The 27,281-nt window shown below is 46.5% G+C and overlaps 1 protein-coding gene across 1 annotated transcript in view; it reads right to left on the reverse strand.

Moving 5' to 3' along the window:
• The window catches only part of neo1a (neogenin 1a), a 187,404-nt gene that overhangs the window by 75,564 nt on the left and 84,559 nt on the right, over positions 1-27,281 (reverse strand). The window contains exons 3-4 of the mRNA XM_084436810.1: positions 12,334-12,609; positions 9,783-9,933 (exon numbers count right to left, since the gene is read on the reverse strand). Coding sequence (XP_084292936.1) covers positions 9,783-9,933; positions 12,334-12,609 — 427 coding nt within the window. The remainder of the gene's footprint in view (positions 1-9,782; positions 9,934-12,333; positions 12,610-27,281) is intronic.

Genomic DNA, 27,281 nt, shown 5'->3' on the forward strand with positions numbered 1-27,281 from the left:
GAGATGGAGAGATGGAGAGCCGGGGCATCAGAGGAGGGCAGATGAGTCCGGGGCTAACCGGGATATGGTGCTAATTATGCTAGCGTGCTAATGCTAGCGTGCTCTCTTTACCCACTGTGGTTTGAGGTGCTGCTTTGAAACAACTTTCATCTAGTGGGAATGTATAGTTTGCATTGAGAGAGTTGATGCGCAGGTGTGGGTTGTAACTAGAGGGATGAGTGGAAACAGTTTTGTCGAGTGACAGAGCGTCACTGAAATAATACAAAAATGGTGGAAATGGAAAGCGGAGCCGGCAGCAGTCGCTCGTGACCGATAGAGCGACAGGTCCAGGACCATGGAGAGGAATGAAGATTAATCTGTCAGCAACGAGAGACTTCTTCAAGTGCATCGCTACGATGTCGTCCCCCGCGGGCTCCAGGCAAGCTGGGCCACGGGTCACACACGGGTCACAAAAGTATGTAGTTGGAATGTGAGTGACAACTCGCTAAGCCCCCCTGTGACTCGGCATAAGGGCACGGCGAGGTCACACACACACACACAGCACATGCGCACACACACATACAGCTGTGCTCCAGGAATACGTGACGAGCCGCGTTATTCATCGGTGTTTGATGGCGGCGGCGGACGTGGGGGGGGGGGCATCTAAGCCTAGGGCAGGGTGCTCAGGGCAGGGCGGGGTCACGCCGTCTAAGCCTAGGGCAGGGGGCTCGGGGCAGGGCGGGGTCAGAGCTGTCACAACAAACAGACAGTGGTTATTAATGACGGGGAGAGTGGTGCACTCTAAACTTTCTTGGGTCACTCTGTCTCTGACTCTCCTTTCCCAACTCCCTCTCTCTGACTTTCTCACCTCTTTTTCTCAGAACCTTTTATCTTCCTCCATCTCTGTCCATCTATCTCTCTCTCTCTCTCTCTCTCTCCCTCTAGCTCTCTTGCTCTCCCCCCTCTCTGTCAGCCTTCTCCCTGGTGTGTGTTGAATGCTAACTACTGCGCAGGTCGGGGTTTCGTGGTGAAGATTGACAGCTCACTCCAGCTCCCTGCTGCCCGTCAGCGATGCCGGACCTCTAGAGCCGGCGCTGCCCGGCGGATCCTCCCCGCCCCCGACCGTCCCAGACCCAGACGGGTCACGCTCCACCGGCCGGCCGGCGGTACCGAAGCATCCGGACCCCGACCAGCGGGGAGACGGGTTCTACCGGTACCGAAGCATCCGGACCCCGACCAGCGGGGAGACAGGTTCTACCCGCCCGCCATAAGGCTACGGAGCTGCTGACGCCGACTCTTACACACATTGGGGCGGCTGTAGCTCAGGAGGTAGAGCGGGTCGTCCAATGATCGTAGGGTCGGCGGTTCGAATCCCGGCTCTTCCTGTCCACATGTCGAAGTGTCCTTGGGTTAAACTCCAAATTGCTCCCAACGAGCAGGCTAGCACCTTGCATGGCAGCTGCTGCCATTGGTGTGTGAATGTGTGTGTGAATGAGAGGCCTTCATTGGAAAGCGCTTTGGATAAAAGCACTACAGTATATAAGTGCAGTCATGTACCACACATTTTGGCCACTGGAAAACCACTGTTTACAGTGTTATCACTAGTCATCTACACTGCTTCTTTGCATCTTAAATATTCAAATACTGTTTTATTTTAATCACTTATTATTCTCGTATTTATCCTACAGTACTATGCAAAGTTGAGTTGACTTGGCCTTGAGGCTATGAACTTCCTTACTGGTAATGACGTTTGCATTTTCTATCAAGCATATCACAAACGTGAAACTTGAAACATCCAAATCTGATTTGTGGTGGGAGAAAAGCAAAATAGGCTGGATCACGAGAAACCTGAGCCTGAAGAGCGCAGAGAGAGAGAAATAAGTCAAATAAGAATCGACGCAAGAGAGAAAGAAACTAAACAAAAATGTCTTGGCGTGTGGCTTGATGAATGAGTCAGCCGTAAAAACCGCTTCTTTTTCCTGTCGTAATGGAAACCACAGGCCTGCGATGGAATGACTCCACATACCTCTGCTGATTCTCCTGCCTGGGTAGACCACTCTGATTCACGTTTTATTAAAATAATGCTCGCAACGTGCGTAATGTCCTCGTATGAGAAGTTCTGAACACGGCAGTGGTGTGTGTGGTATATTCAAGGGCAGGTTCTGCACATTTCTTTGTTAAGTAACCTCAAACCACAAAGGCTAGGCAAGTATCGTCAATCTGCATTCAACTGTCCTTGTTCACTTCCTGCCCAGTTGCTAGAGCAGAGTGAGAAAGGGAGACGAGGAGGTTTGGACGACTGAGACGCCCCCCACATCTGTCCCTGGTAGCTCAGAGAGAGAGAGAGAGGGGGACAGGGACGCCTCAGAGGGACCAGCCTTGCTGTGTGGTGTGTCACGTCTCAGAGACAGATGTGTAGGAGTCCCTGTGCTCCGGTGGCAGAGAACAGCGGAGCCTGTCTGTTTCCTCAGCTCAGACATGGCCGAGGAGTTTCTGCGTAGCGCTCGCCTGCTCTACTGTCACCATCTTTCACGCTAACGGAGGCAGGAGCTGGTGTGTCAGAGATGCCACCAGGTCTCACACATGCAGTCCAAACATGTTACACTACACCAAGAACCAAACCAAGGGTAGGTAGCTCGACGCTCTTTTCAAGCCCTATACATTCAGGAAGCCATCTTGTTTTGTGTGTCTCTCTATGCTTTCTACTCACACTTGGAACCCTAATAAGCTATAAATCTGGTGTGTGTGTGTGTGTGCGTCTCTGTGTGTGTGTGTGTGTGTGTGTGTGTGTGTGTGTGTGTGTGTGTGTGTGAGCGTGTGTGTGTTTGTTAGTGTGTGTGTGAGTGTGTGTTTGTTAGCGTGTGTGTGTCGGGTGCGTGAGGGAAGTTGATGGTTAATCTTGTTAATCCTGAGGTGAGTGAGTCGGGGGGTTTAACGTTGATAAGTGGCGTCTTGATGAATTCCTCTCTCAACGCTGCAGCAGACTGCTGCCTGACGCCTGCATAGACTTCTCACTGGAGCAGCTGTTCACCAGGGAAGTGAGGGGAACAGCCCTCAAAATGGACTGAGAATAGGTCTGTATAGGTCTGTATAGGTCTGTATAGGTCTGTGTAGGTTTGTATAGGTCTGTGTAGGTTTGTGTAGGTCTGTGTAGGTTTGTGTAGGTCTGTGTAGGTTTGTATAGGTTTGTATAGGTTTGTGTAGGTTTGTGTAGGTTTGTGTAGGTTTTTGTAGGTTTGTATAGGTCTGTATAGGTCTGTGTAGGTTTGTGTAGGTCTGTGTAGGTCTGTGTAGGTCTGTGTAGGTTTGTGTAGGTTTGTGTAGGTTTGTGTAGGTTTGTGTAGGTTTGTATAGGTTTGTGTAGGTCTGTGTAGGTCTGTGTAGGTTTGTGTAGGTTTGTGTAGGTTTGTGTAGGTTTGTATAGGTTTGTGTAGGTTTGTATAGGTCTGTGTAGGTTTGTTTAGGTTTGTATAGGTTTGTATAGGTCTGTGTAGGTTTGTATAGGTCTGTATAGGTTTGTGTAGGTTTGTGTAGGTTTGTGTAGGTTTGTGTAGGTTTGTATAGGTTTGTGTAGGTTTGTGTAGGTTTGTATAGGTTTGTATAGGTTTGTGTAGGTCTGTGTAGGTTTGTATAGGTCTGTGTAGGTTTGTATAGGTTTGTATAGGTTTGTATAGGTTTGTGTAGGTTTGTGTAGGTTTGTATAGGTTTGTATAGGTTTGTATAGGTTTGTATAGGTTTGTGTAGGTCTGTGTAGGTTTGTATAGGTCTGTGTAGGTTTGTATAGGTTTGTATAGGTTTGTATAGGTTTGTGTAGGTTTGTATAGGTTTGTATAGGTTTGTGTAGGTTTGTATAGGTTTGTATAGGTCTGTGTAGGTTTGTGTAGGTTTGTATAGGTTTGTATAGGTCTGTATAGGTCTGTATAGGTCTGTGTAGGTTTGTATAGGTCTGTATAGGTTTGTGTAGGTTTGTGTAGGTTTGTATAGGTTTGTATAGGTTTGTGTAGGTTTGTGTAGGTTTGTGTAGGTTTGTATAGGTTTGTGTAGGTTTGTGTAGGTCTGTGTAGGTTTGTATAGGTTTGTATAGGTTTGTGTAGGTTTGTATAGGTTTGTATAGGTTTGTGTAGGTTTATATAGGTTTGTGTAGGTTTGTGTAGGTTTGTGTAGGTTTGTGTAGGTTTGTATAGGTTTGTATAGGTTTGTGTAGGTTTGTATAGGTTTGTGTAGGTTTGTGTAGGTTTGTGTAGGTTTGTGTAGGTTTGTGTAGGTCTGTGTAGGTTTGTATAGGTTTGTATAGGTTTGTGTAGGTTTGTATAGGTTTGTGTAGGTTTGTGTAGGTCTGTGTAGGTCTGTGTAGGTTTGTGTAGGTTTGTGTAGGTTTGTGTAGGTTTGTATAGGTTTGTGTAGGTTTGTATAGGTTTGTATAGGTTTGTATAGGTTTGTGTAGGTTTGTGTAGGTTTGTGTAGGTTTGTATAGGTTTGTGTAGGTTTGTATATGTTTAGGGCCCTGTTTAAAAATGATTAGAAGTTTTAACTTGTTACATTGTAAAATTAATAGAAGTTTTAACTTCTTGTCCAGAGGTATCTCAAAGGGCCACTGATACCAGCAATTACACATGATTGCATTACTTGTTCAGAGTAGCTAAGACTGAGTAGCAGAATGTAGACCTACTCAAAGAGATGACTGTCTAGGCCAACTCAAACCTACCGGTAGAAATGAAGCCTAGTTGTTTGGTGGGACGCCGCCCAAGACACAGGCCTCAAAGGCACAAGCGGTCACCTTGTTCCCCTGGTAAGTGGTCACATGCCGGTTTGAGGCCCACTCTGCTGACTGTCCTGCCCCTACAGAGGTTCAGGTGGTCGAGTGCGTTTCCTCGGAGCAGTTAACAATCACAGGACAGGGGCGAGGGGTAATTTCGGCCACCACGAGGGAGCAAGATGATGCTCATAAAATGAGAATGTCAAGGACACAGGGGAGGGAGGAAGTGCTTACGCAGGGAACACAGAGGAGGGGAGAGGGTGAGAGAGAGAGGGGAGGGAGAGAGAGAGAGAGAGAGGAGGGAGAGAGAGACAGGGGAGGGAGAGAGAGAGAGAGAGGAGGGAGAGAGAGAGAGAGAGAGGAGGGGAGAGGGTGATAATAAGAGAGAGAGAGAGAGAGGAGGGTGAGAGAGACAGGGGAGGGAGAGAGAGATAGAGGAGGGATAGAGAGAGAGAGGGAGGAGGGAGAGAGAGAGAGGGGAGGGGAGAGGGTGATAATAAGAGAGAGAGAGAGGAGGGAGAGAGAGAGAGAGGAGGGAGAGAGAGAGAGGGGGGGCATAATAAGAAAGAGAGGAGGGGAGAGGGTGATAAGAGAGAGAGAGAGAGATAGAGGAGGGAGAGAGAGAGAGAGAGAGAGAGGAGGGAGAGAGAGAGAGAGGGGGGGGGCATAATAAGAAAGAGAGGAGGGGAGAGGGTGATAATGAGAGAGAGAGAGAGAGAGATATAGAGGAGGGAGAGAGAGAGAGGAGGGAGAGAGAGAGAGAGGAGGGAGAGAGAGAGAGGGGGGGGGCATAATAAGAAAGAGAGGAGGGGAGAGGGTGATAATAAGAGAGAGAGAGAGAGATAGAGGAGGGAGAGAGAGAGAGAGAGGAGGGAGAGAGAGAGAGAGGGGGGCATAATAAGAAAGAGAGGAGGGGAGAGGGTGATAATAAGAGAGAGAGAGAGAGATAGAGGAGGGAGAGAGAGAGAGAGAGGAGGGAGAGAGAGAGAGGGGGGGGCATAATAAGAAAGAGAGGAGGGGAGAGGGTGATAAGAGAGAGAGAGAGAGAGAGAGAGAGGAGGGAGAGAGAGAGAGAGGAGGGAGAGAGAGAGAGAGAGGGGGGGGGCATAATAAGAAAGAGAGGAGGGGAGAGGGTGATAATAAGAGAGTGGAGGATTCACAGCTCCTGGCAGCTCCTCCAAGAGTACGACGTCCCAAGGCCAGAGAGAGAGGAGGGGGGGGGGGGCAGAGAGAGAGGAGGGGGGGGGGGGGCAGAGAGAGAGGAGGGGGGCTTGGGTGAAGGTGGGGGGGGCAGAGAGATGGAGGAAACAAAGAGAGAGAGAGAGAGAGAGAGAGAGAGAGAGAGATAAAGAGAGAGAGAGAGAGAGAGAGAGATAGAGAGAGAGAGGAGAGAGAGAGAGAGGAGAGAGAGAGAGAGGGAGAGAGAGAGAGAGAGGAGGGAGAGACCAAGAGGCAGTGAGTGAGCAGACGAGGGCAGTCGTCCCGTTGCAGTCCTAAAGCAAACACATCTCCCCTACCGTCCGCCATTCATACATCAGCAAATATAACAAACGCAATGATATTTAAATGAGGCAGCGAGACAAAGATGAGAGAAGACAGCTTGGAGGCTTCAGAGCCGTGATTCACACGCTGTCGATTCCCTGTCGCTGCCAGACATACATAATTCAGCGCCTTTATTGATTGCCGGGGAATTCTATGAGGTGACGGAGTGATACTCCCTAAAGAACAAAGACCCTCGGGTGCTTTCATGTAACGTGGAGGACGGGATCCCAGGCGCTGAATTCAAAGAGCCGCAGAGACGTTTAAAGCCAGGAATGGCGTTTTGCGTGCGATATTAGAGACACCTTTAACGCATTTAAATTAATTGCGTCTCACTACACTTACCTTCATGTCCCAGCATAAGAATCATATGTCTTTGCTACAGCGTTTCTTCGAAAGCTGCAGTGTATTGAGACACCTGAGATCCTCAGCAGACCCTCGCCCACCAGGGGGCTCTATAGGGATAGTACTGGATAGTGCCTTCCTAAGAGTTCCTTCCTAAGAGTGCCTTCCTAAGAGTTCCTTCCTAAGAGTGCCTTCCTAAGAGTGCCTTCCTAAGAGTTCCTTCCTTAGAGTGCCTTCCTAAGAGTTCCTTCCTAAGAGTGCCTTCCTAAGAGTTCCTTCCTAAGAGTGCCTTCCTAAGAGTGCCTTCCTAAGAGTTCCTTCCTAAGAGTGCCTTCCTAAGAGTGCCTTCCTAAGAGTTCCTTCCTAAGAGTTCCTTCCTAAGAGTGCCTTCCTAAGAGTTCCTTCCTAAGAGTGCCTTCCTAAGAGTGCCTTCCTAAGAGTGCCTTCCTAAGAGTTCCTTCCTTAGAGTGCCTTCCTAAGAGTGCCTTCCTAAGAGTGCCTTCCTAAGAGTTCCTTCCTAAGAGTGCCTTCCTAAGAGTGCCTTCCTAAGAGTGCCTTCCTAAGAGTTCCTTCCTAAGAGTGCCTTCCTAAGAGTGCCTTCCTAAGAGTGCCTTCCTAAGAGTTCCTTCCTTAGAGTGCCTTCCTAAGAGTGCCTTACTAAGAGTGCCTTCCTAAGAGTGCCTTCCTAAGAGTGCCTTCCTAAGAGTGCCTTCCTAAGAGTTCCTTCCTAAGAGTTCCTTCCTAAGAGTGCCTTACTAAGAGTTCCTTACTAAGAGTTCCTTCCTAAGAGTTCCTAAGTTCAACAGATAGTCCCTCAATGCCGCTCAACTGTTTGCTGTATAAGGAAAACCCTAACGACGACAAAAGTATTATTTGTCAGTGTAAAGCTGGAGAACACATATGAGGGGACATATACTGTACTAGCATGCCATGCCTTGGATAGGAGGCTTGTTTGAAGCCATTGTTTGAAACCATTTAGGCACAGCTGGCATTAACACATCGTCAGACGGTGCCAGCTAAGGGCTCGCGTCATGAACCAACATGTCTCTTACACAACCCACCATTCTATTCCATTTAGATTCCAGCTTTTATTCCGTGCTCATTATTCATCCTACACATCAAGCCCTTTAGGAAACCCACGACCAGGCCTGTATGGAACTGGCAGTATGGAGGACAATATGGAGGCTGAGAGGACCGCGCTTTAGAAAAGAGCCAGAGAATAACGTCTGAATCACTCATGGGTCTGAGCGCTCCTTCGTCAAGAGATACCGCGATATCTAGGCAATGAATTATACAAACAAAAAAACTATCCATAGCCGTGAGTTTTGTTTGACAAATACATGGTGTTGAAGACTCATATTTAGAATGTATTATATTGACTCATATTCAGAATGTATTATATTGATATAATTGTTATCCTCTGATATACTGCAGCAATTGTGAAGACCTGTTGGCTCCTGTTGATAAGGAGGCCGTAGCGATGGCGTCAAACTCCCAAACGAGCGATGTGGGAACCTGGACCGCTAAATGAAGATAAATGGACTCTCCATCTCGTGTGTCGGTTGTTTTGTGTTGTCCCCTAAACTTACAAAACGTTTTACTCCAGGGGACACACGGCTCTAAAAGCTCTTTATGTTAGAAGGACATAAAAGTCAAGTGTAACTGGTCAGACAGAAAGGTCCCAGTGTTCAGTCAGATCCTGTCCTGAGCATCAGGGGCCGGTGGGGGGGCGAGGGGGCCGGGGGTCCAGACGTGGGAGGGCGCTGCTGGAACTCTGTCTCCTCTTAATCTGTGAACTTCCGCCCAGTCCCGGCGTGGCGTCCTGCTAACGTAGCGGTGTTGGCAGGCCAACATCTCTCACGGTGAGGCTGACATTAACACCTCTGAGAGCCGGCGCCATGTCTTACAGTGTTAAGTGCTGCCATGTCTTACAGTGTTAAGTGCTGCCATGTCTTACAGTGTTAAGTGCTGCCATGTCTTACAGTGTTAAGTGCTGCCATGTCTTACAGTGTTAAGTGCTGTGGAGTGGCCAGGAATGTGAGCGAGAGAAAAGGGCACAAAGTAAAAATGGCCGTTTTACAGGGACTCACGGTGTGCTTCTAATTCTCATGATGATGGCCCTGCGCGTGGTCGGTGATGCTACTCAGGCTACAGGAAAACATCATCACAATTTGGGTATTTTTGTGCCACCCATAGGTGCGTCTGCATCAATTGAGCAAAGTTTTCTCAAAGCAGATGGAGTAATTTGTGGGAGTGTTGGAAGGAGATGCAAAGTGGCGCATCAATTTGCATCAGCACGGGTACAAGGGCAGTTCCACACACAATGTACATACAAGTAATATATAAACTATTCCTTTTAACATCCCTAGACTTGGGATTGGGACTAACAGATGTATTTTACATTCACTGATGAATACATTTGCAGCATGTTTCATCATGGCTCCAATTCTCCAGTCTCTCAACCACGCCCACTTTCCTATTTAAAAACTCGCCTGGCCCAGAAAGCATGTTTTATGCCGGCCTACATACAGTATAGCTCAATCAGAACTGGCCTGCAAATCACACACCATCACACAATCATTCAATTACCCTACCAGTGCATGCCAACTGACCCCTGACCCCTGGGTGATATCACATCTGAACAAATCACCCTCGCTTTTTAGTAGGGCTGGGTATCGAGTCGAATTTCAAGAATCGATTTCGATTCCTATTCACAAGGTTTGGAATCGATTATCACGATTCAATTCGATTCGATTCAATATCGATTCGGTTAGTGTTACTAAAACCGTTTTTTTTAGCTGTAACCTTAATTACATGACTGCCAAGTTATGCAACACATCAATACTAGGGCTGGGTATCGATACTGATTTCCAAAAATGAATGAATATATGAATCATTGAATGAATGAATGAACTATTCATTCCTTCATTTATTCATTCATTCATTAAATAAAAGATCGATTTCGGGATTCATGAATCGATTCAGAATCATTTGATTCAGAATCGATTCAGAATCGATGAATCGATTTTTTAAACCCAGCCCTACTTTTTAGTCTTTGCATTTATTGTTGAACTTGTACTGGATCACAAACATGAAAACGTCCCTCGAACCGACAGCCAAACCAGGACAGCTGAAGCGCATCAGTGAGAGGTCTCTCTCTTACCTCTCTTCCACCAGCTTGTCTCCGAGCGTCCATCGCAGGGCGGGCGGGGGGAAGCCGGTGACCACGCAGGGCAGCAGGACGCTCCCCCCCGCCACCCTGCTCACGGCCAGCGGCTGGGCCAGGAACTCCAGCTTCCTCTCCTCACCACTTTCTGAGGGACAGAGGAAGGAAAACAGACCGGTGACCTTCTGCTTAACGCGTGTCATCATCCTTCTGCTTAACGCGTGTCATCATCCCCGACTTCAAAAGCCCCCCCCCTCTCCTGGGACCGGGAGGTGAGTGATGGAGCCCATGTTGACCACTAAGAGGGTTGAACTTGGTGAACCCTAGGGTTCTAGTGAACCCCCTTGGTATTTGAGGTTGACCACATTCTGACCATGCCAGAAAATAAATGGCTCTATCAGGGGGTTGGGGTCACTTCTGAAGAGGAACAGAATGTGCTACGTACACTCAGAGGTTTTTGTTTTAAAACATCATCCAAGAGGAATGTGGGAGTCGATGCACTGAAATGAAATCTACAACAACCCTGTCTGGACTGAAACTTCATCATGTCAATGCGCAGTGTGTGTGTGTGTGTGTGTGTGTGTGTGTGTGTGTGTGTGTGCCCGCGTGCGTGCGTGTGTGTGCGTGTGTGTTATCAACACGATCAGTGCCTGCCACACATCCTGGGACAGATGAAGACCCCAGCTGGGGCTAGTTGAAGACTGATTTGTGACCTATAATATGGTCCCTACTCCGGCAGACCCCGCCTCCGGCAGACTCCGCCTCTTAGCAACTTGTGTAAATAAAGTTCTGAGGAGGGGGAGGAGGGGGGGGGGGGGGGCTCTGACAAGACGGAATTCAGCCCCTCCCAGCCTAGTGAGTTACTGCGCTCCTCTGATAACCCCGCTGGGAAACGCTTGCTTACACTTTCTGTCTCATTCCTTCTCTCTGGGAAGGTCAAACATGTTCATTATGTTCCTGCTGGTGGTGAATGAGTTGTGCAGGATGGAGACTATGTACGGGTTCCTCTGCGTTTCAAAGACAGTAGGTTTTTCTTCTCAAGATTTAGACCACAAGTGAAACCAGGCCAGGTCCAGCCTGGCTGATGTGCGAGGCTGGCTTGTTTCTGTTCAGGACTGGTAGGATGGAAGCTAGTCATGCCACTGAAATAGCTGTGAATTGAAATTACATGAAATAATGTCTGGCCAATTAAGATCGGTCTTGTCGCCTGGACACATCAGTTCCAATGCTTCCAATGCTAATCCAGCACAATAAGAGTGGAATAGCCAGTTAGCTCATGGGCTCACAACAACTAGCAGCAGCTTCCATAACATTAATGGTAGCGGTCAGTGGCTAAAGCAGTTATCAGTAAACACTGATGATAACATAAAGTCATCCCCACCGGGTCTTGAACCCCAGTCTCCAGGGTGGGAGTCCAATGCTCTCACCACTACTCTACTTGTGCAGTGGAGATTGGCGGGTTGGTTTTGGTGTCTTTCTTCCAGTCCCTAGTGTGGGTTGGGGTTAGAATAAGGGTTGGGGTTGGGACAGGATCTGACCTATAAGGCAAGTTGTAAAGGTTGGAGTGAAAGGATGAACATGTGGAGGTTTGGGGTATAGTCCCATAAAGTCATCCCCACCGGGTCTTCAACCCCAGTCTGCAGTGGAGATCGGCGGGTTGATTTTGGTGTCCATCTTGATTTTGGTGTGCTGGGACTACTGCCTCTTGTGGTTCCAACAGAGAGATGCAGGCCAACATTGTCGGGGGTGACGGAGGGAGGGAGTGATAACCCGACAAACGCTATACTAGGTGCGCTGGCTTCCAGCCATGCACAAAAACACGCAGCAGAAGTAATCTTGTTGAGACAAAGCCTCTGGGTTGATATTGTTGATACCTCCCCTCTCCTAAGACCCAGTGAATAAAAAATCGATCAATACTTAATGACTCCACTTTCCGCTCTGCTCTCCCTCACTTCCTGACTACAAGGCCAGCGGCGCTGCGGTCAAAGCAGTGAATCATTCTACAGAAATTTTCAGACAGTCTTGTCCATTTGACACAATGCTTTGTTTAGTCCTTTAACCCACAATCAACAAATAGAAAACAACATTCAAGCCTATAGCCTGAGTGAAGTGCCATTTCGTTTGACTTCACTTCAGGTCTGAGTAGGCTCCCATTGCAGCCGTTTCCTGAGATGTGCGTTGCTGAAGAAGTCCTCAGTGATTAGTTCATCCCCTAGCCAATCACGTCGCACAGTTTAATTCCATCATCGAATTCAAAGAACGCTGATTCGCCCGGTTGGAATTCTGACCGAGAAATCACTCTGGATGGAGCCTTTCCAGATCCGGAATATCATCTTGAAAATTAGAAAATTCAGATTCAGGGCTGGAGCCAGACTACAAGCCTAGTTAACCAAACAACAAATTATCATTAAGTTAACAAGTTGACTGAAATCTACCTCTAGCTTCCTCAATGTGAGTGGCTAGACTGCTAGCATAGCGTACAGCAAGTGCTATTACAGTACACTAGGTCATACTAGGTCATAGGTGGATGGCTGAGGTGGTACTGTACCTGGCAGCGTGCGGAGCTGGGCCTCATCGCTGGTCTTGGTGGGCCCTGCGTTCTCCACCAGGCAGCGGTAGGGTCCGGCGTCGGCCTCCGAGGCATTACTGACCACCAGGGCCCCGCTGGGAAGCTGGACCAGCCGCGTGTCCAGCTCCAGGGGCTGCCGCTCGCGCTCCCAACGCACGAAGGCCGCCAGGTCGGAGTTGACCTCGCAGGCCAGAACCTGGCTGTCGCCCAGGCGCACGCTGGAGGCCAGGGGCTGGCTGGTGAACCGGGGCATGCCTGAGGAGAGAGGGGGAGGGAGGGAGGGAGGGAGGGGGAGAGGAAGTCCTGATGAGGTCTGTGTGCAAAATGTCTGTTCTTCCTTATTCCTTTGGCAACACTGGGTCGTTGCTTGAATGACGCAAGAGTACATTTGAATTTACAGAGGGGACGGTATAACTTATTTAATAATAAAACCAAACCAAATGTGATTGTTCAAGGCATAGTAATCTGTAATCATCTTGTCGTTCCAGGACAATTTGTTTGATGTTAGATGGTTTACAGGCACAGATGAGCGCACGCACGCACACACACACACACACGCACGCACGTACGCACGCACGCACGCACGCACTCACGCACACACAGGCACACACAGGCCCACACACACACAGTGGTGTTACACCAGTCCTCATCATCCCCCCCAACAGTGCTCCTGAAACCAAGGGAGGCTAATTTCATGCAGAGCGAAGACACACAAAACACTAATTAAAAGCCTTTTTCCTGTTTGAAGCTATTGATCTGAAGCCCACTCACACTGTGAACAGGAACACAGATCGTAACAGCAAAATAGCTTTCGTTTAGAACTAGAAATACCGCTTTGTGGATGTATAGTATGCCTCCGACAAAGGTCAGGTTGCTCTAAACAGGATTTGTGAACTTGACCTTAAGTCAAGTGATATTGACCTTTGACTACCAAAATCTAATCAGTTAATCCATGAGTGCAACTGGGATGTGAACAAATTCCATCTAGCCGTTCTTGAGATATTGCGTTCAGAAGAATGGGATGGACAGACGAACGGACGACCTGGAAACAACGCCATCCGGCCACAGCTGTGCTGGGCGAAGCTATAAAATCACAACCAAACACAAATATAAGGTCATACTTCAGGTTGTAAACTAAGTAAGACCCTTTCTTTACTAGGGAGCACCACTTCGTAGACAATGGGCGGCAATTAATGGTGTTAAAGTGATAGAGGTCCTCGGAGTGTTTTGCTTGGCTGTCGTGTTTCCCTGGTGATGTGGAGTGTGTGTGTGTGCATGCGTACGTGCGTGCGCGTGTGTGTGTGTGTTAGCCTGCTCTAACTGTGTCCGTACACAGGAAGTGGTGTTGAAGGTTGGTTGAGTGGTGTGCGGGTGCCCCTCCCTCTCTCTCTCTCTCCCCATATCTCCCCCATCTCTCTCTCTCTCCCCCATCTTTCTCTCTCTCTCTCTCTCTTTCTCTCTCTCTCTCCTCCCATCTTTCTCTCTCTCTCTCTCTCTCTCCTCCCATCTCTCTCTCCTCCCATCTCTCTCTCTCTTTCTCTCTCTCTCTCTCTCTCTCCCCCCATCTCTCTCTCTCTCTCTCTCTCCTCCCATCTCTCTCTCTCTTTCTCTCTCTCCCCCCATCCCCCCCCCCCCCCCCCATCTGGACCGCCCACCCCGGGGGTCTGGCAGCTCTGGAGTGAATCACACTTTTAGATAAGACCCCAGAGACCCCTGCTGACACAGTCTGCTCTCAGCACCCCGGCACTGGCTGCCCACTGTGAGAGCACACACACACACACACACACACACACACGCACACACACGCACACACACGCACACACACGCACGCACGCACACACACACGCACGACAACACGCATACACACTCTAAGAGTACATCCATGTTTACACATCCACACACATTCGCTGTAGGAACAGGAACATTAGGGACTTTAAGCAGCGACGGTTTGAGGGACGGCTACAGCGTTCCAGAATGACTTTTGCTCGCTTACATTTCCATGTAAATATCGAGTTCTATTGTATTTTAGACAGTAGCTCTGTTCAGACTGTGTTCTACTAGTAATAGCCTAATGATTCTAAGTGTATTTGTTAGATATACCCGCAAATTATATTGATTTTCTTGTTTGTCTCCAGACATGTCATCTTCGTCCTCTTATGCTGTGTTCACACCTCATCAGTGAATTTTTCCTGCGGTGCGGCGAGTTTACATAGAACGTCAATACAATTCGTGTGAACTGGGCAGCGGGCGGCGCGAATCGCAGAACTCGGCGGCCAGGATGCGCCGTGCGGCGACATTCGCAAAAGTTACATTTTTTAAACTTTCTGCAGAGGATTCGCACAGCGAACCATTGATCCTGCGGCGAGATTGGGCGACGCAAATTTTCTTACCGCGCCCGGTGTGAACACAGCATTACGTTGCCACTCCAGCTAACGTTGCTTAGTGATAATGGATTTCCACCGCTACGGCAACGCGTGGGAATGTTGCCGGATGCCGTCGCCGTCCCCAAACCGCCGCTGCTTAAAGTCCCTATTCACTTACAGTAAGTACACGTGTATCTACATACCGTTCTTGAGTGCATGGCAATGACAATGCTCATAGCATACAGAACTCCAAGTCCAACACTGCCACAGTAACAGTAAAATGCTTACAAAGTAGGCCTCTTGCTGCATACAATCTTATAAAGACTGATTCAAATCTAAATGACTGCCTTTAAGTCTGTCCTTATCTGCAAGCCAGCCCCCCTGTAGGAGCCCAAGTACCTGGGGAGCATTAGCCACAGTAAATCATGAGGCCTATGCAGCGATGACATTTCAAAGGACAACCTTGAAAACAATGCTGGTAAGATGATCTGCCTCCAGATGTGGGTGAATATATATAGCTGGCTAGACCGGCATATATGGGGACGCCTCGGGCCAAACAGCTGGCTGAGAGGACCCCAGGGAAGCCATGCAATCACACTGGCCAACTTGGGAGGAAATTAGGTTTTTAGAGAGACTAAACTGAAGTTTGGTGGAGAGTAGTGCGTTTGATTTATCCACTTTCCAAGTGGGAATGAGCTAGTGCAGCAGTTTCTGACTCTTGTCTGCACTTTGGTCTGTCTGTTCTAGAGCTGCATAATCGACTTGTTGGGCTGAGTTCATCACTTTACTGATTCTTGGGAGGTGTGTGTGTGTGTGTGTGTGTGTGTGTGTGCGAGGGTGTCTGGCTGGGATGGGGCCACCACCATGAAAGCAGTATAGATGGGAGCTGCTAAGCGCGGGGGGAACTCTATTGACTCTAATTAATCACAATTCTCCATCTAATCGACTGGGTGGGTGCCTCATTTTCCACAGCCCTGCTTGGCAGGATCCATCTTAGAGGTCTCCGCACTTATTACCACAGAGTGATAAGGGCTGCTGATACCAACTCCCAGCAATAAAAGCTTGGCATATGAAAACAGAATACCAAATGAGCCTAATGGCAGCCTAACTTCCAACATATGTAGCGAATGCCAAAGCTGTGGAAAGTGGTGACAAAGACTTTCTTAACTTAATTTTTCTTAACAAATATTCTTCTCAAGACCTATTGAACGTTCAGTGCTTTCGTTGTTTTCTGTGAGGAGTTACTTCTAACCTTGGCTTTTTATTTTTGGGGGTAAATTTAAAGAAGGTGCTTCCATGAGTCTGAATATATCTTATATATATATATATATATATAATATTATATTTATATTTGCCTTCTCTACGATAGTGCCTTAATAAACCCATAGGGATCTGCTTGGCTTTGGGGATATGATGGAAATTGCGTGCTGATTTGCTGATCCTCAGGTCATCTGCTTAGCTTAGCAGTAAGTAATAACCTGATAATCACAGGAAAAATCCAGAGGAATCTGTCAATCACTGTGGGGATTAGTGGCTCTGTGTGTGGCAGACACTAGTGAAGAGGAGGGGGGTATATCTCACCTTGGAGCAAACTGAGTAAGACACACACACACACACACACGCAAAGACACACAGAGACATGCACACACATGGGATCCTACACTTTTTTAATTAAAAGCAGGCCTGGAATCTGTAAGAGGGGCTTACTGGAATATGCAACTTGGCTTCAGAGATCTCCCAATAGATTCAACAGAAGTTGGCTTCAAACTGCTGTATTGCCATCTTTCCCTTTCTAACACAAAGAGATTCCCGCTAAGTTAGTCATCATTGTGGTTTTTTCCCTCCAGAGGTCAAATTCCTTCAACAAATCACAAAAACTACTAAAAAAAACAAACAAAGACAAGCTCATATTTTGGAAGTGACCTTTAGCTGCATGTTTTGGACCTCAAACACGGGTATTGGATGTTGTCGGAAAAGGGCAGGAGTGGTTCTGCAACATCCTTCCCCTCTCCAGACCTCTTCAAGGTGACGCGAAGGCCAAGAGCAACATCTGATCAGTGTTTATAACACTGGTGTGGATGGGTCAGGGAAGGCAAGGTCCTGAAGCAGAGGAACTATATTGTGAACTCTGCACATATGTAATATCCTACTGTATACTTTATACATGCTGTATGTATAGATGTATATATTCCTTATTCCATTATGCGTATTGCTACTATGTATATTCTGTAGTCTGAATTTCCCTTTTGCTGTAATTTCCCACTGCTGAAACACAAAATTTCCTCCTAAGGGGATCATTAAAGTTCATATCTAATATATTATCTTGGTCTAGGCAACTAACATTGTTGAAGGGAAATGGAACTAGACCTGACATGCTAGTTTGTGTTATCAGCCTGATTCCACTCATTAAAGTTGACTCCCCCCGCTGTCCTGGGTGGGTAGAGGTTCAGAGACTCCCCCCGATGTCCTGGGTGTGTAGAGGTTCAGAGACTCCCCCCGCTGTCCTGGGTGTGTAGAGGTTCAGAGACTCCCCTCGCTGTCCTGGGTGTGTAGAGGTTCAGAGACTCCCCCCGCTGTCCTGGGTGTGTGGAGGTTCAGAGACTCCCCTCGCTGTCCTGGGTGTGTAGAGGTTCAGACGAAGGCTCAGCTCTGATTTAAAGACTTGCGTTCTCTCTGTCTTTCATCAGCACCTCGTCTGATGGGGGGGCAGCAGCCCGAAGAAAGAGGAACTGTCTGGGAATCGGAAGGTTCCCGTTTGAGTCCAGCTCCCCCCGGCAGTGCCTCTAAGTGTCCCTGAGCTGCCCCCCTCCATCCCCATAAGTGCAGTCCATTTACCATCTCCATAGTCAAATGTAGAGCTAGGTAGAGCCGTCAGCTCTTTATTAAGCCTAAACCAACGCCTCTAGAAAACAGTCTAGGATGACAGAAAGGGAAGGGTGTGAGTCGGCAGTATTGAAATTCAGCCCAAATACACCCGTAGCCTCAAACACACCACAAGGACACATGGTAACGCGGTAGCACAGAATGCACTAAAGTCCATCCTCCTTACACACACACACACACAGCTTTGCAGCCTTAGTGGCTGAACACATCGACAGAATAATCAGATTGTCATCGGCCAGAGGCTTGATCAATTCCACTGTGGCAGAGTGTCCCGGAGCGGCGCTTGCAAGGCCGGCTCTTAACAGGATGAGCAGGAGCACCGGGTGATCGCTCCCCCCCTGGTATGAGGAGTTGGGTAGAGGAGTGTGAAGACACCACCTGAGATGAGGAGTTGGTTAGAGGAGTGTGAAGACACTCGATCGATGGACTGTTTCTCTATGGTAGATAGAGGCAGGATTGAATAAGCACCATCATTTGAGAGATGATGATAACGTCTATTAGCTATGTGTATGTGTGTGTGCGTTTGGTGTGTGTTTCATGAAGGCGTCAGTATTTGGTTGTTGTTTTTTGGGGGTTCTAAGGTTAGTTGCTTATTCTGCTCGCGTTCCCTCGAGGCTGTGGTTGGGTATAGAGCTTTTTTTAGCTTGAAGGAGGGAATATCAAGAGCTCTCTCATCTTTGGTCATTTAAAACGAGTCAGCTCCTTGAGTCAGTCTCAATGGGGAGTTCTTTATAGATCTGAGGGGGTAGTCATATAGTCAGGCAGTTCTTAAAATACTGGAGGAATTCACAATCACAAGGCAGGAGCAGCAACTCATATTTCCCTCCATTTTGTGTCTGTTAGCAACCCGACAGCTCTAAAGTGTCTGAGCGCTCTGCTGGGACAGGATTCACAGAAGCTGTTAAGCTACGATATGAGGAAATCAATCTGTCACTGCGAAGGTCTTGGGGTTTGTGGGGGTCTGTGTGTGTGCATTTGTTTGTGTATGGGTGTGTATGCCTGCCTGTCTGTGTATGTGCGTTTGCTTACGTGCGTGTGTTTGCTTACGTGCGTGTGTTTGTGTGTGTGTGTTTGTGTGTGTGTGTGTGTTTTCACTGGCAGTACATCTGAAGAGCAACAATCGGCTCTGTGGGAGGCCAAGGCTCACATTACCAGTAGAAAAAATTAAAGGCATCAGCCAAAACATGGGGGCTGGTTTATTTTTGATACTGTCATTCCCTCTGAAATTCTTCATCTGACCTTGTGATGATAAGAGCAACAGTAGTGGCAGCAGCAGGAAAAAAAGATTACAACCTGCAACCACAAGGGGCAGTAGAGTACACCTACAGGGGCATAAAGTTGCATTCCATTTGTATCAGAGCTCCGGATTTGGCACCCAGGACGACGTCATATCCCAGTTGAATGTGTTCCAGAAATAAAATGGGAAAACCCACTTTCGCCCCATGTTTGTAGTTCTAGACACACACCAGTTTACAGCAGCGCCGACACAAAAAGCTAGGAAGCTAGTAACATTAGGTGCTTGATGTACAGTAGCTAATTAGCCCGAAGCTAGTAGTTAACAGATCATTCTCCCAGGCTTATTTTCTAAGAATGGATGCCACACCCTGCTTTACATGTGTAGTTAAGACTCGTACAATCTGGAGTTTGTGAGGCATCGTGTCTTCCGCATACATCGCCAACACCTAACATCAACTCGTATGTTGTCACTTGCTCCGTCCGAAATCCAAATCTCATGGATATATCCTTGTGTAAAATAGTTCAGGCCTTTGCTACTGGGGCTGACAGCCGTTAACATGTTTACCATTGAGATAAGGTAGGCTCAAACTGCTTCAATGGCATGCAAACAACCATTAACTAGGAGTTGTTTTTTTTAAAGTAAACGTTCTGTCTAGAGGGCGAAGCAAAGTCTGATTATCCGACTCCTCGAGTTGGGAGTTGAAGGCAAAGATGCTTGTGTGTGACGTAGCCTACGGGTCATTCAGGTCCAAATTAAATTGTCGCTTCAATAATGTTAAATCATGCAATGATGCGGCAACTGTGCCACCTGCAGCTGGATGAAATTGATGAATGTGATTCATTTGCGTACATTTTTATTAATGCGTTAATGTTTGCTAAATTAATTAATCTAATGAATGTGTTAAATTGACAGCCCTACTTTTATTATTCCCCAAGGTGGGAAAATGTGATTTTCACAGCGGCAAGGTACAGAAACGAGGAAGAGATAGAAGGTACAAGACCTCACACTACTAGAGTTCACATAGCAGCACTCCTACAGAATGTAGTACAAACATACACAAAGCATCAGTGTTCTAAGATACTACAATACTAATACTAAAATGCTAAATACAACACTACACATAGAAGTACGCTGAAAGAAAGAGGAAGTGATTCGCTAACTCTGGATCTTGTTGAGCGTCGAAATCTCATGAGAATAAGTTCTAGTAGCAAATATCAGCAATCGCAATAATTATAGCATATAGCTGCAAAAGCTAGAGGGAAAAAAACTAATAATATTGCAATTATCTATAAAATATGATATTAAGGTTGTTGCCAACGTTATGTTGCCACAAAGCTTGTTTTGCTATCTTTTTTCATTGCAAGTTCAAACGTTCATTCTAAGTTCAAACTTTTTGAACCAACGTTTTGCTTATAGACTGTAAATATACACAATATACAATACAATGTACAATATACACAGTATAATACAAAGAATACACTAGTTTAAGCTACAGGCTACAGTAAGCTACTGTCTGATGAATTGAGTTTGCTTGCTCAACGATGCCTCTTGGCGGCTATTGCGCAACACTGAATAAGGTGGTCTGGCCACTCTGATAAAACCTCGCTGCTGCCACCATGAGGTAGGGCGAGGTACTGCAGGACGAATAACTGTAGCAACACGACAGTTTCTGCTCTTTTAATGAGAGGGGTTTAAAGACTTATGGCCAGCTAGATACGAGCTGTGTGTGTGTCTGCGCTGGTGTGAAGTGACCCAGCTAGGGAGTTCACTAGGGAGAGGCAGCTTAAGAGAGGGAGAGTTTGTGTGTACTTGCCTGGATACTATTGACTTGCTGCCGTAGAAAGCTAAGTCTGTTCTGGTACCTTATAAATTCATCGTTTCTGTGGTAAAGAGACAGGTATGATGTGGTTTGATGGCCGGAGGCATGATGGCAGACAGATTTCCTTAGATATCCAATTCTGCAGACTCAATGAAATCAATAAAGAGGGGAAAGGGAACGTCAAGGTTTTGGCATTGGAATGGGGCCATGGAGGAGTGAGGGAAATGTACCCTGTGTATTTGATGAAAACACTGTATCCTGACAACACTAGAACAGATCTTTACGTTCATTTCCTCCTTTGTTGCCCGACGAAGAGGAAAAATAAACAACGTCCTCTCTGAGAGGGCCGTCTCTTCTGGATGTCTGACAAGACCGAAAACAGAGAATTGATGACTTTGAGGCCGGATCTAATAAAGTGGGCGCTCAGCCACTTTGTCATAATATGCAAAGCCTGCCAAACTGACAAGTTGATGAAATTATGAAACGTGTAGTCTCGTCGCCTCATCACAACATATTTGTCATGTTCAAGAGTGGACAATGTGAGTGGAGACGAAATCCATGGAGCTTCTTGGCGTCTAATCTGACAACATTATGTCAATGGCTCCTTGACATGGGAATTGGCCTCAACTCTGACTGGTACCACAAAACACTCAAATCATTGTTTTGTGATTGTGATGGCACAGTTAATTTTACTGCATTCACCTGGAGGAACAAACAGTAAGCATACAGGTAAGATGCATGTTTATCTGAATTAAACTGTTCACCTTCCAAGGCCTGCGATCTCAAAAAGCAGTGGACAAAAGTGAAATCAGATAAGAGCCTTCCTTCAATAACCACTTAAACAACAAGGATATACAGTAAGCACTTAGATGCACAGAAGGTAGAAAGAACAGCAGAAAGGTTGGTTTTGACCGTTTTTCTGCGTGCGCACACACACACGCACATGCACACACACACACACACACACACGCACACGCGCACACACACACAGCCTTTTAGCGGCTGAACATCAGAAGGGGGAAAACACAGAGGATGGATGGTGCTTTGTAAAACTGTGAGGTTCAGATAGGGATAGTTATTTTATAAACTGGGAGGCTCAGATAGGGATGGTTATTTTATAAACTGGGAGGCTCAGATAGGGATGGTTATTTCATCTGCTGGACTGTAAAAACCACTCTGGGGCTCTGGAAATGACAGGAGGCTCATCCAGCTCTTGAAAGCAGGATGTCGAGGAAATACAATAAAACAAAACTGAGCTGATAGAGGTGTAACAGTCAGAAATACACACAGTGCAAGAATGTATATGCAGCTCCATCCATTCATCAAACAGGCAAGGACAGTGATGACTGTGCAAGCAGACAGCATGCTGACAATGGAAATCATTCAAGTCCACTCCTTTGTAAAAGGCACATGACAGCCCGCTTGGAGTTTGCCAAAAGGCACCCAGAGGACTCTGAAACCATGAGAATCAACATTATCTCATCCGATGAAAGCAAAATATAACTTTTTGGCCTGAATACCAAGCGTCACGTCTTGAGGAAACCGGGCACCAATCATCACTGGGCTAATACCACCCCCTTCAGTGAAGCATGGCGGTGGCAGAGTCATGATGTGGGGATGTTTCTCAGCAGGGGACAGTGATCCTAAGCACACAGCCAAGATGACAAAGGAGTGGCTTCGGGGCAAGTCTGTGAATGTCCTTGAGTTGCCCAGCCAGAGCCCAGACTTGAACCTGACTGAACATCTCTGGAGAGATCTGAAAATGGCCGTGCACCGACGCTCCCCATCCCCCATAACACTGTTCTATATCCTGGTACCATGCGGGGGTCTGATGAGCCAAAGGCCTGGATTACACTACTGCGTTTTTCAGCATTTTCCCTGAAAAAGACCTGCGTTTGCGCCAAGCAATTACACTACCGTGGTCAAGACGAGGCTGGAACCCGGATCAATACGGCCGGAGCTGCATTTTGGTGCTCGAAATCCAGAGCTGCGTTCTAGTATAGACAGAACTGTTCTAGTGTAATAGACAGAACTGTTCTAGTGTAATAGACAGAACTGTTCTAGTGTAATAGGCAGATCTGTTCTAGTGTAATAGACAGACCTGTTCTAGTGTAACAGACAGAACTGTTCTAGTGTAACAGACAGAACTGTTCTAGTGTAACAGGCAGATCTGTTCTAGTGTAATAGACAGATCTCTTCTAGTGTAATAGACAGAACTGTTCTAGTGTAACAGACAGAACTGTTCTAGTGTAATAGACAGATCTGTTCTAGTGTAATAGACAACTTTTCTAGTGTAATAGACAGATCTGTTCTAGTGTAATAGACAGATCTGTTCTAGTGTAATAGACAGAACTGTTCTAGTGTAATAGACAGATCTGTTCTAGTGTAATAGACAGAACTGTTCTAGTGTAATAGACAGAACTGTTCTAGTGTAATATACAGATCTGTTCTAGTGTAATAGAACTGTTCTAGTGTAATAGACAGATCTGTTCTAGTGTAATAGACAGAACTGTTCTAGTGTAATAGACCGACCCGGAGGCTTTTGGGGGAAAGAAACTATAGGAATAGGGTTACACTATAATGCCACCCCTATACGCGTTGGTAGGTTCCACAGCTCAGTTTGTGTTCCCGACCAAATAGCTCCTTTATCACACCTGTCTGAACTGAGCACTCCTGCCCTTTTCTTTAATATTCTCTATAAAGGTCTAGGGTTCATTTCAAGTGTGGTTCTTGCATTTGGAATCTGTTGCTGTCAACTCAATATGAAATCCGCTATAATATTCTCTATTCAATAATCTAATTCAGTCCACATGTTCCAATATATAGTCCTTATAATCAGTTTGTTTACGTCCTTCATCCATTCCCTTATTTTATAGCTGCCATATTATTACAAGACTTGAAGATGACGAGACTTATTGAATGGGTTTGTCAGCAATCCTGACGCAGAAGGGTTGTGAATAAATATTAAGGTGTGTGAATGAACGAATACGCCAACTGTCTGTTCATGTCCCGCATGTTGTCACTCTGTAACATCACCATCAAGAGAAGAATAGCCAACTATTTTAAACCTCACCATAGATATGGGCAAACATGATTTAGGATAGCTAATAGGCTTACAAACGGCGATGTTTGTTTTTGCAAAAGAACCCCTCAAATACAGTACTGTGCAAAAGTCTTAGGCCACCACCAAAGAAAATAGTGTTTAAAGCTATTTATCTGGGCAGTAAGTGTTTATTTGCTTGAACAACAGTAACTGTCCTTGGGGTAGGTTGGCAGTCTGAATTAAAAAAAAAAAAAAAAAAAAATTAATCATGGACCAAAATATGAATTTCTTGCTTTCATAAGACGTTGATATTTTGTGTGGCCTTCCTTAGAACACAAAATTCACTTTGGGACACTGGTGTGTCATTTTACTTTCTATTAAAGTAAATGGGATCAAACAAAAGTGTGTTATTTTCGTCCCGGCTCTCCCCTACTTATTGTAATTCACTTTGGATAAAAGCAGTGGCAAAATGACAAAAATTTAAAATGTGAAAGCTAACAGAACGGATAGTGACTGCTTTGAAGACGAGGCCTTGTGGAGCCAGCAGAGGAGTACTAGTAAATACTAGTAAATACAGTAGTAGCATCGTTCCTGTACGCAGGTGGCCAGAAGCTGAAGGAGCCTCACAGAGCTGTTAGCTCTCTCAGATATTTTTAACCAAGCCTCTAAACCACTTCAGGTGCGGCCCAGATGTTGCGCTGAGGTGAACTCAAACATTTCGGAGGAATCTGTTAGCAGTGGTTAGGCCTCGGGGGCCAGCTGCTGTTTACAATATGGTGCTGGTGGTAGGGAAGTCACCTCCTGTTTACAAATGACTCAATCTTCACAGAAGTATTTACATTCTTTTTTCATTTTGTTGTGTATATGATCCTGTTAGCCGGGGTCGTCGGAGCTACAGAATGCATAACAACGGTTGCGAGCGTGTGGCTGATTAATAACACTGGTCTCTTGATTCTCTCGATAAATAGATTAAGAGTTTCCGTTACAGGCTTGTTTGACATGAGATGAAACGGGATTATGATAAATTAACCCCCTCTAGTAAATCAACCCCCTTCCTTCCTTCCTTCCTTCCTTCCTTCCTTCCTTCCTTCCTTCCTTCCTTCCTTCCTTCCTTCCTTCCTTCCTTCCTTCCTTCCTTCCTTCCTTCCTTCCTTCCTTCCTTCCTTCCTTCCTTCCTTCCCTCCCTCCCTCCCTCCCTCCCTCCCTCCATCCCTCCATCCCTCACAAAAAATCCAATATGAAAAGCATGCAGAAGAACAGATTTCTTCTTCTTCTTTGAGTCCGGTCCCTGACCAGGACCTGGACTGAGCACTTGGTCCCCGGGCGCCATGAGCGATGGCTACCCACTGCTCCTGGCTGCCCCTGGAGGAGGACGGCTCTGGATGGGAGAAAAACAGGAAACCATTTCCACCGGTGACCCCCAAAAATTGCGTGTGTGTGTGCTTTGTGCCATGTCACCACTCAGTGTGTGTTCTGTCACTGTGTGGCCGAATAAAGACCCCCCACTTGGGTCCTGTAATAAAGATGGATTATCTACCTGGTGAGGCCAACCAGAGAATAGGGCAACAGGGTCATGGACAGGCGGCCATGTTGTTCCCAGAAAGATGTTGAAAATCGCGTGAGAGGCAAGCTGGTCGCTTGACAATCATGGGAAGATGATATGAGAGTTGGCTGGGTACAAATTCTATCCAAACGAGACATGTGCCTCAAATCAATTAATTTCTGTTCTTCAATATTAATAATGAATCTAAATTTCATTCAGTGTTTGTTATTCTGTGCAATGGCACACTCAAACAGACATTCATTTTTCTTTCTAAATGATTTCAGCCTTGAGAGGTCTTTGAAGTTTTCTTTGTCTGTGGTGAATTAAGCCCCCATGGCTGGTAGACTAGTCAGACTTGCTTATTTGCACCATATGCAAGCAGATTGACGCCTCCGTAGAGACGGGAATATTCTATCTCCATGGAGGCCTCTGCAGACAGAGTAGACTGAAGCCCATCTTGGATGTGACCTCCTGGCCAAGGAACACACGGCTTGGGACAATCAGCCCGGCAGGGAATGAGGTTCTCCTCTAGACCCCTCCCTACACATGGAGGCAGGGAATGAGGTTCTCCTCTAGACCCCTCCCCACACATGGAGGCAGGGAATGAGGTTCTCCTCTAGACCCCTCCCCACACATGGAGGCAGGGAATGAGGTTCTCCTCTAGACCCCTCCCTACACATGGACCAACGCTGTCACCACCATTGTGGAGCCCTCTAGTGAGCGATGGTGGAAACACAGTCGGGGGTCTTTGCAGACTTCTTCAATCTGCAGGCAGGTTGATTTGAATGTGGGAGCTTCAATGGAGTCATAATCAACACTTGGACAGCCACAGAAAGTGACTTGTGTGTTCACAGACTGGAAAAACTGAAATATTAACACTGGGATTATAACATGCAAGTTCTGATCTGTCAATCATGTCTGACATGACTGGAAGGGCAGGAGAGCGTGGAATGACTGATTTTGTGTGACTGTGCACGTCTGTCAGTTTGTGTGTGTGTGTGTGTGTACTGTAGGTGTCTATGTGTGTTTCATGGAGTATGTATTTATGTTGACATATGTAGGTGTGTTAGGTCCATAAATATTTGGACATTGACACAATTTTCATCATTTTGGCTTTGTACACCACCGCAATGGATTTGAAATGAAACATTCAATATGTGCTTTGACAGAAAAAAATCTGAAAAATTTGAGGGTATTTACATCCAACGGTGTAGGAATTACAAATGAATTAATTAATTAATTAATTGGACAAACAATCATAAATCAAATTGTCATTTTTAATATTTGGTTGCAAATTTTTGTCTGGAGCCCATAGACATCACCGGACGCCAGGTTTCGTCCCTGGTGATGCTCTGCCAGGCCTCTACTGCAACTGTCTTCACTTCCTGCTTTTTCTTTGGGTGGTTTCCCTTCAGTTTTGTCTTCAGCAAGTGAAATCCATGCTCAGTTGGATTCAGGTCATGTGATTAACTTGGACATTTCAGAACATTCCACTTCTTTGCCTTAAACTCTTTGGTTGCTTTCGCAGTATGCTTCAGGTCATTGTCTATCTGCACTGTGAAGCCCCGTCCTATGGATTTTGAAGCATTTGGCTGAATATGAGCAGATAATATTGGCCCAAACACTTCAGAATTCATCATTCTGCTGCTTTTCACATTATCAATAAATACAAGGGAACCAGTTCCATTGGCAGCCATACATGCCGATTCCATAACACTAAACCATCATGCTTCACTGATGAGGTGGTGCTTTGGATCATGAGCAGTTCCTTCCCTTCTCCATACTCTTCTCTTCACATCATTCTGATACAAGTTGATCTTTGTCTCATCTGTCCATAGGATGTTGTTCCAGAACTCTACAGGCTTTTAGATGTGTTTTGGCAAACTCTAATCTGGTCTTCCTGTTTTTGAGGCTCACCAATGGTTTCCATCTTGTGGTGAACCCTCTGTATTTACTCTGGTGAAGTCTTGATTGTTGACTTTGACACAGATACGTCTCCCTCCTGGGGAGTGTTCTTGATCTGGCCAGCTGGTGTGAAA

The sequence above is a fragment of the Borostomias antarcticus genome (genome assembly GCF_949987555.1).
Source record: "Borostomias antarcticus genome assembly, chromosome: 4".
Lineage (NCBI taxonomy): Eukaryota > Metazoa > Chordata > Actinopteri > Stomiiformes > Stomiidae > Borostomias > Borostomias antarcticus.